The 15347-nt window shown below is 41.7% G+C and overlaps 1 protein-coding gene across 4 annotated transcripts in view; it reads right to left on the minus strand.

The window, feature by feature from the left end:
- Positions 1-4207: 4207 nt before the first annotated feature.
- Positions 4208-15347, minus strand: part of RAB20 (RAB20, member RAS oncogene family) — a 117460-nt gene continuing 106320 nt past the window's right edge. For all 4 annotated transcript variants that reach the window (XM_056807938.1, XM_056807939.1, XM_056807940.1 and 1 more), the window contains one exon: positions 4208-6934. In XM_056807938.1, the coding sequence (XP_056663916.1) occupies positions 6408-6934 (527 nt within the window). In that variant the 3' untranslated portion in view covers positions 4208-6407. The remainder of the gene's footprint in view (positions 6935-15347) is intronic.

The following is a 15347-nucleotide window of genomic DNA, read 5'->3' on the forward strand; positions in this document are numbered from 1 at the left end:
AGGATGACTTAGAAAGCCAATTATACTGTAATAATACAAAATACACTTTTTACAAAGTTCAGAACTAAAAATTCTGAGCTTTGTCCAACCTCCTCCTTTTACAGGTCAGAAAATTGAGGCAGGAAAAGGTCAGATCTACGCTGACAGAGTGTTAGAATGGATCATGTGCTAAATGGGACAGAAATGGGCCAGAAAGGCAGATGGGACCCTGGCAGGGTGAGGGATGCTGGGCAGGTCACTTAACCTCACTGTCCCTGTTTCTTCATCTCTAAAATGAGGGGGTTGAATGGGATCCGCTCCCAGGTACTTTCAGCTCTGACCCCCCTCGTCCTAATAGAGCTAGCGTGGGCAGGACCCGAGTTCGAATGAACACCCCTCGTGGAGGATGTCAGTGGGCGAGGAAGACGTTCTTCCGTCCTGAGCCCCCACACTACCCCATGTCCACCTTCCCACGCAGCGACTAACTCAATTAAAAAGCTTGGATTAGAAACGTTTCTGCCAGGATCATACATCTACCTGGATACCAACCAGCCTTCCTTTTAGAAAGAGAAGGAAGATTCCCAGAGCCTTTCCAGATCAAAGGGCCTGCCTGTGTCTCCTCTGCATGCCAATGAAATTGTCTTCAGTGGCCAATGTAGAGAAGAGATTGGCCATAAAGGAGTAGAATGAGTTTTTAATAGTGATCTCCTCTGCTCTATAGAGGGAATGAGGTGACTCTGATCAGAAACACTCAAGTTCCTGAGTTCAAATCTGGCCTCAGACACTAGCTGCATGACCCTGGATAAGTCACTCATGCTGTTTGCCTCAGTTTCCTCATCCATAAAATGATCTGGAGAAAGAAATGGCAAACCACTCCAGTATCGTTGCCAAGAAAACTCTAGTGTCAGACACAACTCTAGCAACAGCACTACAGACATTCACCTTGGTTCTAGGTTGGGAAGAGAGCTTGTGTTTTTGCTATATGTGTGCAGTATTCTGTCTGAAGAAAAAAAAACACATTCAGGATGGAGATTTCTCTTTCAAAGGTCTTGCAAGCTTTGTTTCTGGATTTTGATCCAAATACGTCTGCTAGAACAGCTGAAGGCTAGACCCAAGCCGTGAAGTCGAGGCAGCCGACCAAGCCAGTGGGAAAAGGGCACTTGTGTGGACTTCAAGGACTTTCCGCGTCCAAGGTAAGCTAGGGAGGGGACGTTGGTGGAGGGATAGAATTTTTCCAAATCAGTTAACTAAATGAAATCTTCTGATCTTCACATTCCTACAAAGGTGAAATGTAAAACCTGATTATTAAAGAGGTGGAAAGGAGCCAGGACGGAAAGATTCCATCCAGAAAATACAAAGCAGGATCCCGACTCTCCCCCAAAGCCAAGCCAAACAGGAGGCTAATCTGTAAGGAAGGGGAAGGGAGGAAGAAAGAAGAGAAAGCTTACTCCTAAGGAGGAGGGCTCTTGCTAGACTAGGACGCGGAGCTAAATCTGCAACTTCAATGATTTAAGAAAGGTCCATTTCCTGAGAAGTCGAGTGCCTTTATTATTAGATATTATATTGTATAATTCAGCACCTCTCCTAGAACTTGTATAGCAGAATTATTAAAGATTTCCTCCCAAGGAGCTGCAGATGGGCCCCAATCAGATAAAAATGTCACTGGGAGAGAGCTAATAAAATCAATTAAACATACAACATAGATAATATTGGTCTGTGGCTTCCTGAGTCATCGGGTGATCCACAGGGATGCCTTGACGCCTCTGGTCTGGTCATCCTCTCCTGGGCCGAGCACCACAATGCCTGGGTCTCCAGTCCTAAAGCCAAGAAGACAGCCTAAGGATTTGTGGGACACTAAATGTTATTACCCAACTCCTGCCTACGTGGAGGGAGGGTTTGGAAAACCAAAGAGCGGCGTGTCCATTAACACCGATTTCAGCTGAATAGTTTATTTTTTTCTTGTGTCCTGTGGATTCCACTGGGAAGCAGCTGACAGAGGGTAGCTCGACACAGACAAGCAAATCCAGTCATTTTGACTCTGTCACCCCAGTTGGGGTTTTCTCGACAAAGATACTAGATCAGTTTGTCACTTCCTCCTCCAGCTCATTTGACAGATGGGGGAAATGAGAGAGACAGAGTTAAGTGATTTGCCCAGGGTCACTTAGCTTGTGTCTGAGGCTGGATTTGAACTCTTGAAGACCAGGCTTCTTGACTCCAGAACTCTATCCATTTGCCGAGCTGCCTACAATTCGACGAGGCGAATTGATTGTTAAATTTTCAGAGAAAGCATTTAAACCTTAGTAATAAGTAAAGGCTACAAATAGAAACTTGAATTGTTGTTTTGTTGACTGGCTAAACTTTAGAAAGTTATGAGAAAATGTGAATAATCCAGATTAAATTTAAAAGTATGTTGTATGTGCTTTCCACTCTCCACCCATACAGAGACAGTTTTTAAACATTTATGAACATAGTACTGACTGGGGCAAGTTTTTAAACATTTATGAACATAGTACTGACTGGGGCAAGTTTTTAAACATTTATGAACATAGTACTGACTGGGGCAAGTAAAAATGTAGGGAAAATACAGCAGATATATGGTTTTTAGCTTATGAAGCTCATTGCCACGTGTATCTGTCATTGCCAAAGAAACTTCCTATCTGTGTGACCCTGGACAAGTCACCTACCCTATGTTTTCCTCACCTGTAAAATGGGGATAATAATAGAATCTACCTCCCATGGTTATAGTGAGGATTAAATGAGAGAGTAATGGCAAAGTGCTTAGCACAGTGCCTGGCACCAAGAAGGAGCTATATAAATGTTAGCTACTACTATTATTATTCCTGGGAAACAAGTAAATAGCAAATGCTTTGGCGGCTGTTAAAATGTGAGATTAATAAAGTACAAATTATATTTGTAAAGATGATACTTATAGGCACCATTGGGGAAATGAACAGTTGGAGGCTCAGAGCATGTTTAATGGCATTTTTATCACACTTTGCATAAAAAGGATTCTTTTCCTTCCTGAAAACATGGTGCTGAATGCCTAACAGGCCCTGAGTAAGCACTGTCGAGGTGAATTAGTCTTCAACCCTCCAGGAATAAAGGACATGTTGAGAGAAGCTACTTGTGTGGAAAGGATACACAGTCACAAATTCAGAGCTGAAAAGAACTCTTAAAGACCATCATGTTCACCCATCTCATTTTACAAATGAGGAAACTGAGTCTCAGTCAAGGTAAATGATATGCCCAGCTACCGGAGGGAGAGGCAGCATTTGAACCCAGGTTTATCTTCACCCACAAATACAGTGTAAAATGAACTCTAACACTCTGCTCTTCTAGAATCCAATATAATTCAGCCTGACTAGAACTTATTCAAAAATAAATTTCATACTTCGCATTTCATTAGGGCTGCCAATTCCTGAAAACACAGTTAAGGAGATGAAGTAGATGGGAAATATGACACTCTGTGGGTACCCAGAACCCAGGACATGACCGTACACTTGGAAATGGGCTATTATTCAAAAACACTAAAAAAATACGAGATCACAAATTTAGATCTGGAAGAGCTATTAAGAGTCATCGACTCTGCTATTGTGGTTTGGTCATTTCAGTGGTGATGGACTCTTTGTGACCCTGTTTGGAGTTTTCTTGGCAAAGATACTGGAGCAGTTTGCCATGGCCTTCTCTGGCTCATTTTATAGATAAGGAAAAAGGAGGCAAGCAGGGTTAAGTGATCTGCACTGGGTCACACAGCTAGTAAGCATCTGAGGCTAGATTTGAACCCAGGTCTTCCTGACTCTCTAGAGCTCTATCCACTGGGCCACCTCCCAGTCCATTTATGTCTAGCTCTTTTATTTTATTGATAGCCTTGAGAAGTCCCTTCATGCAACTTTTTCCGTTTAAACTCACCTCTTTCCCAGCTTGGTTCACATCCCAGGGAAGGTGATCCCTTACCATGTGAAACTGATCACCAGAAAGTGCATCACGCTGATTGACAGCTTTGGGTCCCACCTTCAGTCTCTTCTCTCCTCTGATTGGTGGGCTGGAGGAAGGCACACTAAACTCTTACCAAAGCCTTCCTGCACAGAGGGCGGGAATCTGGATTTCCACTTCCTAAGTGCATCTCACCTTGGTTTGGGCTCCCAAGAATATGATGCTCACCCTGGAGGATATCGCCTTGGGGTTCCCCCAGTCACTTGTGATGATTAAAAATTCTGAGAGGCAGTAATTGTGGGTAGTAAATTAATTTATTAATTGGCAGGTCAAGAAAATTATATCTGGTCAAATGATTCTCTAAGTAATGAAGGACCCCAAAGTCCCCTTGGGCAGGCCCTTCAACACAATTTGGCAGCTCTTTATCCAGCAGTTCCCTTGGACATCCCAAGACATCTCTAACCAGTGATTAGCCAATGAGGAGATGGTCCATGGGGATTCTCAGCTTCTCTCCATCCCCTGGCGATGAAGGGCCAACCATGGACAAAGTCTCCTGCAGAATCTAATTCTGCCCAATCATGTTTCCTTCTCCAGTGATTCTGAATGAATGGTCCAAGGATCCAGTTGGGCTATGTGGGGGTACATCCAGCAAAAACTGGTTCTATCTACCACATAAGGCAGATCTCACATCTCTCCTGTAATTTCAAGTTCCTATCTGTTCCATGATGGAAGAAATTCTTTGGGAAGGGCATAAAGGAATAGCACAGAGCCTGAGGGACTGAATGGAGTTTCTAATTCTAAACTCAAATGTAGGAATATCTCAGTCTATAATAAAAATAAATCTCCTCACATTTCCTTCTGTGTGTTGTCTTCCCCTGTTAGACTGTTAGCTCCTTGGAAGCTGGGATTGTCTTTCTAATTTGTATCCCCAGCATCTAGCACAGTGCCTGGCACATTGGTGCTGTTATTCAGTAGTGTTCAGTCCTTTGTGGTTCCATGGACTTTTCCATAAGTTTTTCTTGGCAAAAAATACTGGAGTGACTTGGTGTTTCCTTCTCTGGTGTGTCCCCATTTTACAAAGGAAGAACTGAGACAAAAAAAGGAGTTTAGTAACTTAACCAGGGTCACCCAGTTAGTAAGTATCTGAGAATGGATTTGAACTCAGGTCTTCCCTGATGCCAGGGCCACTGTTCTAGCCGCTACACCACCTAGCTATCCCTGACATGTAACAGATGTTTTAATAAATGTATGCTGAGTTGAGTCAGGGTGATAATCAAGTCATTACTTATAATTCATTTCTGATTTTGAAAAAAATCAATCCTTTCAGAGACAAATATTCCACAGCCTTTCCCAAGAGACTATTCCAGAATATATATGTATCACTAATAAAAAGGAAAACAAGTTTTTAGCTTCTGCCAAATGAAACTAAATCCATGAAAAAATAAATTAATGCCATTGGCTCTTTTCTCAAAGAAAAAAACTGTTGTTGGACCAGAATCCTTACTTTTCAGCTGGTTGTTTTTCGGATATATAGCTAAAGCCTTAGGAATTAATATCACACTTAGGCAAAAGCAGATCTTTATTCAGGAGTGTCAAAAGTAAACAGACCTTGAGTCACAGCTGCCTCGGAAAACCACATCTTTTAAAAGTTTGTTCCACACAAAATTCATCCGGTTGCTCAGAAACTAGCATCCATGGATGTTTCAATAGGGTACCGGGATTTTAGGCATATATTTCAAGGGCTGAGAGCCTCCTCAGATTCAAATCAAACCTTTCCAGCTCTTGAGACCTTTCTGGTTTCCATTCCTACAGGTCTGAGATGGTTTTCTCTCCGCTCTTCCCTTCCCAGCAAAGGGCTCCTATTTGGTGTTTCTAGGAAAAGAGGGACTCTGATTTCACCTCCCTTTTCCCCACACATGCTCAAGGCGTCTTTTCAGAAACAATTGGAGTATCTCCTTCGTAAGAGAGCAGGACCAAGAGGGAAACCATTCATCTAACAACTTGTCTCAGTGGCCCATGGCCAAGGAGAATCCCTTTCGTGGTTCATAAAAAGTACTCAAATCAAATGGCAGGAAGGGTTTAAATTAAGTTACAGGAGAAAAAGATTTTCAAACAACATAAATATAAAAGGTGCAGCTTGACAGAAACAGAAGTGTGGAGGACAATTCACAGGCTAGGGCAACTGTCCAAGCTTACAGAGAAATCTCGGAGGCTGCTTTAAGGGAGGAGGAGTCGATTGTACCAGGAGGTGAAAACCACGGAATAGTCAGTTGCCTCCTACTGCCAACATTAGCACAAATAATGCCCGAAAGAGGAGTTTCACATCCTTGATTTTTTTCTTAATGAAACGAAGTCTCTCCACAGAGCTCTTCCCCAAGCATTCTAAATACCGTTTCTAGATTTCTCTCCAATTTATATATATTTTTCCTGTCCAAAATTCAGTGAATTTCATCGGAAGCTTCCTTGCCAGTTGGAAAGTAAAAAAAAAAGGCGGTTTAGTCACAACACCTGGATTGGGTCCTTTTCACGGGCTTATAATTAGTGATATCCACAGTCTGGGAGGGCCCCTCGGCTCTCTGGCGCAAAATGATGGGCACCACCATGTCGAACAGGGTTTCGAACACGTGGTCCACGTTGTAGCCCGTCTTGGCGCTGGTCTCAAAGCACATCTCTTCGGCAGCCGGCACCTCCTTCTCGTCCAACATTCTGTATTTAAGAATCTTCTTGTACAGAGCCACGGCATCGTCCAGCCGCACCCGCCGGGACGCTCGGGCTCTGCCGCTGAGCGCCTTCCCCTGCTCCTTCAGCCCTTCGGCGCCACCTTCCGCGTCACCTTCGTCCGTGAGGTCTATCTTGTTCCCCACGATGGCGAAGAGGCAGTCCGTGCTGGCTGTGTCCGTCAGCGATAGGAACCTGTCTTCCAGCTCCACGAGGCTCTGCAAGTGATTGACGTCATAGGTGAGGATGATGGCGGTGGCGCCCCGGCAGTACATGGAGCCGAGGCCGTGGAACTGCTCCCTTCCTGGGGAGAGAAGCAAAGAAGTGCTCAGTTACACCCAGGAACAGCAGGGAGGCTAAGCAGACATCCTGCCCAAAGGGGAAGGTCAGTGAAAGCATTTCTCTTGTTCAGACAGAATTGGGAAAAGCCAGGTGGCTCGATGAATTGAGAGCCGGGAACCTGGAGGTCTGGGGTTCAAATCTAGCTTCTGACACTTCCCAGCTGTAACATCTCTCATAGTGGTCATTTCTCTCCTCTGACACTTCCTTCCCTCTAAAATCCTGGCTGCCTCATGTCTGAGCTCCTGAAATAGTCAGGCTCCTCCAATTAATCTTCATCCCAATTCGATCCACTCCAGTGGCTCCCTATTGCCTCCCAAAACGAATGCCTTAAAATAGAAAATCCTTACTTTGGATTTTGGAGCCCTTCATAACCAGGACACGTAGTACCTTTCAATTAACAAATTGCCATGGCCCCACCAGCCTTCAGCACCCCCTCTCTGATGGGTCAGCAGCCATCAATCACCATTGAGGCAAAGCCTCCCACCCACAAAAAGATTATCATTCAGATCAGATGACTTAGCATATTTGAGCAATAAATAATTTTTTAAATTATGGTATTTTTAGACTAATACTATTGCATACTTCATAGATTACAGTACAGTATAAACATAGCTTCTATATGCACTGAGAAACCAGAAAATTCATGTGACTCATTTTATTGTGGTGGTCTAGAACTGCATCCTATCTTGACTAACAGACACTCACAGAAATAGCTGGTATAAAATATTTCTCTCAATCAACATTTTCCCTTTTTATTTTGGTTGTATTGATTTTGTTCATTCAGACCACAAGGATTTAGTCTATTTTATTCATGAATGTGTGAATGTGTGGTCACCTCTCTTATTTGGTAAAGAATTTCCATCCTATCCTTAGCTATGAATGGTAGATCTTCTAAATTAAAAAAAAAAAATTCAAACTTACTGTGGAAATGGCAGGAGGGGTTGGTTTAAAGCTAATTATTGTCCAATGTAGTTCCAGAGTCCCTAGATTTTTTTTCCCCAAATAGGGCCTCTTGCCTTAATGAAATTATATCCTCTCATTTATCAACACTTGGTTACTGAGCTCCATTGCTTCTGATTCTTATCTATTCTGTAGATCCACAGATCTATTTTTCTATTTGTTAGTACCAAATAGTTGTGTCTATCCCGGCTTCCTCACCTAATTTAAGATCGGGTTTATTGTTCATAGAATCCTAGATCAGTAGCTAGAAAGAGCCTTCAAGGGGATCTAGTCCGGCACCCTTGCCTCTGTCTGTCCTTTCTACATTTTTTATCATCTTGAGTTTCTAGTCTTTTTGTTCCTCCAAATGTACACAAAGTCGTTAGTGTTCCTGCTTCTTAAAAGAACTTTGTAGTACTTTGTATTTGTAATCTTCATACATGTATCCACTATTGCACATGAGCTTCTTTTGGCAGCCCCAGCACTTAGAGCCAAGCGCCTGAAACATCGTATTTTGGTGTTATTGTTCGGAGGTTTTCAGTCCTGTCCGACTCTTCTTTACCCTATTGGAGTTTCCTTAGCAAATATACTGGAGTGGTTTGCCTTCGCCATTTCCTTCTCCAGCTCACTTGATAGCTGAGGAAACTGAAGGAAACAGGGTTTGGTGACTTGCCCAGGTGTCTGAGGCTGGATTTGAATTCAAGATCTCTCATCTTTAGACCTGGTTCCTAATCCCCTGAACCACCTAGCTGCCCTAGAACCTATTAGGCTTTGATGAATGTTTGTTGAAATTTTCTTAAGGGAGGGGTGAATTTAGCTAAAGTAAGAGCAGAAGATTTTAATTTAAAACATTTTAATTTAAAGATTTTAAATTAAAAATTTGTTTTAAATCTTAATAAAATTTAATTAATTTTAAATATTTTAATGGAAAAATAAGAACTAATTGTCTTTTAAGTAGATAATAAGCTCTTAGAAGTCAGGGAAAACATCTTAAACTTATTACAACACTGACTTGCAAGGGAAGTGATATTGACTGTAGGATTACTAAATGTTTCAATTTTTTCAAATATGTTTATTTTCCTCAATTAAATCATGAGCTTCTAAACAGTCATTTTGTTTCCCCCCAAAATACCTAGAGTATTCTACACAACTAACTTTATTAAGCACCTGCTCTGTCATTTGCTGTACTAAGTGCCAAAGATACCAAAAAAGGAAGAAAAAATAAAATAAAATAAAATAAGTCTTGGTGCCCAGGGAGCATTCTAGTGGAAGAGATAGCCGCTGATGAAGAAGACCTATACAGGATAAATTGGGAGTAGTCTCAGAGTGGAGACATTAAGATTAAGGAGGGCCAGGAAAGGCTTTTTATTAAAAATGTTTATACCCTCATCTTCCATCTTAGAATCAATGCTTTATATTGGTTCTAAGGCAGAAGACTAGTAAGGGTTAGGCAATGGGGGTTCCGTGACTTGCCCAGAGTCACCCAGCTAGGAAGTATCTGAGGTCATATTTGAACCCAGGACCTTCAGGCTCCAGGTCTGGTTCTCTATCCACTGAGCCACCCAGCTACCCCAGCCAGAAAAGGGTTCTTGCAGAAGGCTGACTCATCTCCTCAAGTTCAAATCTGACCTCAGACATGTACTCACCAGGTGACCCTGGCCAAATCATTTCACCGCATTTGCCTCAGTTTCCTCATCTGTAAAATGAGCCAGAAGAGGAAATGGCAAACTGCTCCAGGATCTCTGTCAAGAAAACCCTAAATGGGGACATGAAGAATCAAACACAACAGAATGACTGAACCACAGCCTAACTTCTCAGTAAGCAGATTCAGTTATCTAACCAAAACTATGTACTCTCCCTTAACAAGAGGCAGAAGACTGTCAGAAATACTTTTTCCATTAAATCGCTTATTTTCCCAAAGTCAGTAAATCTTGGCAAGTCAGAACACCATGAGCATCTGCCTAAATCCTGGGCTTATACAGGAACAGCAAGGGCCAAGGTGAGTAATAATGGATTTTTGTGCTTCTTCTTTTGAAGATCTCAAAGCACTTTAGGTCATATCAGAATTTCCACATAAGGAGAAAAGATTTTTCCTGAGGGTGGGCAGGGCTGAGCAATGGGGAAATGATAGCCATTAAGAATCTGAAGAAGACACTTATCTAAAGTCACTCAAAAATAGAAAAAGGGATCCTGAATACCTTAACTGATATTTAAATGTTCCATTTCCACCATTTCTCCGGAGGACTCAGGCTGAAACATGCTAATCCGCCTCCCAAAAGAAATGATGACCCAAGAATGCAAATTGAGGCATATTTTGGAGAGAATGGCCAATGTGGGAATTTGTTTTCCTTGACTATATGGGTTTGTAACTGGGGTTTTGTTTTTCTTGTTTCCTCCAGGGGGTGAAGAAAGATGGGAGTGGGAGGAGGCAGAATTTTATCTTAAAAAATAAAATTTAATTTTGATTTTAAAAGGGGCAATAAAGACTTGTTCTTTAAAGGAATGAAGCTTCCAGGAAATAAGTGCAGAGAACTCTGTGTATATCAGTCTGTTCTTAGCAGCTGAAACCATACAAAGAGACAGTGCTGGTATTTGCACATATTCTACACTCACCCACTCTTGCTTAACAAACTACCCTTTACAGAGGCACTCAATGCATTAAGTGCTACCATGCATCACCAAAGCTGCCGGCTCACTGCAAACGTGTAAATCTAGAGACAAAGTTTAGATGAGAACAATTTCATGTCCAGTTCTGTAACTTCCAGCCTGCTGCATGAAGTATATATAATGCCCTTCTCGGAGAACATCTTTTAAAAATTAATTTTAATTTTAATTCATTTTTCCCCACTTAAAAAATCCTTTTATTTTTCTCCCTTCTATACCCCACCCCACAATGGAAAAAAAAAGAAAAGAAAAAGAAAATCTTTATAACCAAAATGCCAAGCCAAGTGAAACCAATTCTGTCTCTGGTCACATCTAAAGAAATATTTCCCATTCTGTACCCTGAACTCGGTCAAGAGGTGGTAATATATTTCGTTGTAGGTCTTCTGGAATCACCAGTCCCTGCGTCACTCGGGATTCTTAAGTAGAAATCATCGTGCTTTTTACGGGTCCCAAATCTGGGCTACGACAAGAGTCACTGGAAACATGAGTAGCCTAAATCGCAGCAGAACATCTACTATATGTACACAAGGTGCAATGACATTTCAGTCAGGTCCCACAATACATCACTGAGGCTGTAAATTCCTTGAGAACATGACAAACAAACCATTAAATGATTAAGAGAAGACTTTGGACAGAATTCTGTAACTTCTGGCCTGCTAAGGAATGTAGCTATGATGGGAAGATTCAGGGGACAGATCCGGTGCCACCACCACTGCTAACGGTATCAATGGCCTCAGAATACCACCACGTACAGAAAATCAGGCACTGGTTCTGCAACTGACCGTCTTGAGAGCATTTCCTGGGGCAGAGAAAAGTGAGGTGACTTGTCCTGGGTCACACAGTCAATCCATGTCAGAGAAGAAACTTGAATTCGGGTCTTCCGGGCTCCCTGGACAAGTTGCAGAGCAAGGGCCAATTTGTAAGAGCAGAGGAAATCTAGGGCTACCCCCTGCATCGGTCAAGTCAGAGGTGTGATAAAACAACAGCAACTCTGGTTGGGATTGTCAAGGGACCAGCTCTGAGGAGGTCTTCTTGTAAGTTTCATTCTTCTCGTTAATATCCATGCACTGTGCCAAAGACAGAGCCCCACATGACTGGATTCCAGTCTCTCCTTTGTTTAGTCATGAACGCACAGCCTCCTGCTGGCTGGCACCAGCTCTAAGTCCAGCAAGCAACAAGAGATATAATTAATAACCATAGCTCACGCTTATAGAGTTCTTGCTTGCTGTATACCAGGCACTGTGCTAAGAGCTTTAGAGTGATCTCAGTTTTGGTGGTGGTTGTTGTTTTTTATTTTTTAAAAACCCTTGTCTTCTGTCTTAGTCAATACTGTGTATTAGTTCCAAAAGAGAAGAATGGGAAGGGCTGTGAGCAATAGAGGTAAAGTGACCTGCCCAGGGTCACACAGCTAGGAAGTATCTGAGGTCAAATTTGAACCCAGGACCTCCTGCCTGTAGGCCTAGCTCTCTATCTGCTAAGCTGCCTAAACGATCTCATTTGATACTCATAACACACCTGGGAGGTAAATATTATTATTAGCCCTATTCTGCAGAACAGGAAACTGAGGCAACCAGTGATTAAGTAATTTGCCCAGAATCAGACAACTAGTATCTGAGGTCTTCCTGTCTCGGGGTCCAGTGCTTTATCTACTGGGCCACCAGAACAAATCTAAGAGCCTGGTTGAGGCAGATTTAAAACCCAGCTCTGGTCTAAGGATCTAAGGTCTATAAAATGCTTTTGTAAAATGTAAAGTACTAGGACAGCTAGGTGACTCTGTGGATGGAGAGACAGACCTAGAGATGGGAGGTGCTAGGTTCAAATGTGACTTCAGTTGTCGGTTCTGAGAGGAGAGAGGGAAAAGGGGAGGGAAAGAAAATGAATCATGTAAACATGGAAAAATATTTTAAAATATTTTTTTTAAATGTGGCCTCAGACACTCCCTGGGATGTGTGACCCTGGGCATGTCACTTAATCTGAGTTACTTAGTGTTGGTTCCAAAAGAGAAGTTAAAGGTTTCAAAATTTTTTTAATAAAATGACTAAATATCGGTTTCAACCAAGCAAACTAGGAAACACAAAAATGTCTTGGAACAATCATACCCTTGATCTGTCCATCTGTCTATCCTTGAAAATGGATAACCTGCCCAATAGTGGAGAGGAGCTGCACAACCTAAGCATCCTCTCTCCTCCAGCTCTTCTTCTCACCTTTACTGCCAAGAAAGAATTCTAACATTTCTGCTCCTCGGAGTTTTCTGTGATTGAAAATGTGAAATTTCCTTGTGATACTTGAGTAGGCTTGGAGGGGAGGGGAGGAGGAAGACGACAAATGAGGAAGAGAGAGAGCCTGCCCCTTCCCCAAGTTTACAAACTTCATACCATCGCACACAGACCTGCATGGGGAAAAATTCTGCAGCTTGAAATTGCCTGGAAGAGAGTCAGAGATTAGAAGGGTCTTCTTCCCTTTCTTCATGCAGCCTAACCCAAGTTCTGCACTGGTGACTGACTATTCATAGAGAGTGAAAATCTAGGACCTGACTCTTTCCATGTTAACCACAGTACCTCCCTGAATGTCTTACAATAAAAGGAAGGTTTCTGATCTACTTACAATATGGTGCAAGTTACTCTGTACTATAAAGGAGCAATGTTCTTTGTTTTATCAACTATTAAGGGAAGAGATGATAAAAATTATGAAATTTAAAGCTGCATGGGACCTTAGAGATTATGGAGTTTGAACTTTTCTATTTGATAGACAGACCAAAAAGTGGAAATGACCTGGGATATAGCCACAAGGCTCATTAAATTGGCAGGGCTGGAATTTGCACCCAGGTCAATAAACTCTATGGCCACTATTCTTTTTACCAAGAAGGAAGAACAGTTAGCAAATCTGATATCACTAACTAACAAAAATAATGCATTTTCCTATGGTTAGCTACCAAGTTAAAATATGTAGTTTTTAGTCAGACATAATTCTTGAACCTTGAGGTTTTCCAAGAACTAAAAATATTATCATGTCCTAAATGCTATACACAAGATGTCACAAGGAAGTAGCAGAGAAGATTGATCAATATACCAATCCCATGGTAAGAATATTTTGCAATGTTTTACTGTTATTCACTTTTCATAAGGCAAAAGAGGAACTAAATGCATAGTTGTTTCATAGATTAAAATGTCTGATTTCTATTTTGAAATCAAAGGAGGAGCAGGGGTCAGGGTGAAAGATCATAGCAATTACTGAAAGCAGGAACCTACGATTCTTAGCTGACAAACAGGAATTGAAGCAATAAGGATTAGTATTTGATTCTAGCAATTTCTAATCATCCTATATGAATCAACACACCAGGAAGAATCAAGAAATAATGGAATAACATCCTTCAAAATTCCCACAACTTTCCTAAATAAAGAATTAATGATTTCAATAAATATTTTTCATATTTTAAGTTCTCACAGTATAGAGTAGTTTGAAGATTTACACTAAAAAAAGATTTTTTAGTTCAATCTATTGCTTGTATTGTTCTTTATAGTGAAATTGATATCACAGCTCTCCCAATTCACACTAGTTCTGAACTGCTTTCCAAATCTGTTTTTCTTCCCCCATTTTCATCTCAGTTTCTCCAAAATTTCTCCTTTTTTCATTTTTAGCATAATTTCAAATTGCTTTCCAAGATTGTTGGACCACAACAGTTCTAAAAACCCAATTTCCATATCTATAAAAATCATACTATTCCCAGCAACACTATGAAGTCACTCACATTCATATATCAGCATAGCCATCATTTCCATATTTTAAAATGCCAGCATCCTATAAACCTCTGCTCATTCAAGTAAAAAACACAAATGGTACTGACATTTCCAGTTACTTAGAGACAGATACCTCCTCTTTGGGACAAGGGATAAGTTTAGGGACTCACTCCCAAATTGAAATGGGAAAGAACCATTATCCAAAAAATGGCCATTGGGGGTAAATAGGGGCTCGGTGGATGGAGAGCCAAGCCCAAACATGGGAGGTCCTAGATTCAAATATGACCTCAGATACTTCCTAACTGTGTGACCCTGGGCAAGTCACTTAAGCCCAATTTCCTAGCCCATACTGCTCTTCTGCCTTGGAACCAATACGCAGTATTCATTCCAAGACGGAAGGTACAGGTAAAAAAAAAAAAGATGGCCATTGTACCTCTCATCAATGGAAGTGTGTGGGGTTATCAGAGGATGAGTCCGAATCATTGTAATCAGAGCAACCCCAAAAAGTAAATGTGCTCTTAGGCTGTACCAAGAGCAGCAAGCACCATGTCAAGAGGAATGATAAATCTGCTCTCTTTTGTTAAAAAAAATAATAATAATAAACCCTTATCTTTCCTCTTAGAATTGATACTAAGGATTGTTTTCAAGGCAGAAGATCAGGTTGCACAACTGGAGGAAAGCGACTCTCCTCCTCAGGGAACACAGGTACCAAGTCCCTGAGGCCATATTTGAACCCAGGACCTCCTGTCTCCAAGCTTGGTTCTCTATGCACCGAGAAGGTACCTTGCTGCCCCACCCCCGTTTTCCCTGGGGTGCCAGTCTGGGGCAGAGCCCATTTTCTGAAGGGGAGCCCCAGGGGCTTCTTCTACACCCAGAACCCCGGAGAAAGCAAACCAGCTGGGAAAGAATCGTGGTAGAATGGGGTAAAAGGAAGATGGAACTTTATGCTTTTTCAATGGACTTTTGTGAGGTGTTGTAAAGGACAATTAGTGTTGTAGCTCAGTTGTTTTCAGTCCTTTCTGATGCTTTGTGATC

Source organism: Monodelphis domestica, chromosome 8, assembly GCF_027887165.1.
Source record: "Monodelphis domestica isolate mMonDom1 chromosome 8, mMonDom1.pri, whole genome shotgun sequence".
NCBI classification, from domain to species: domain Eukaryota; kingdom Metazoa; phylum Chordata; class Mammalia; order Didelphimorphia; family Didelphidae; genus Monodelphis; species Monodelphis domestica.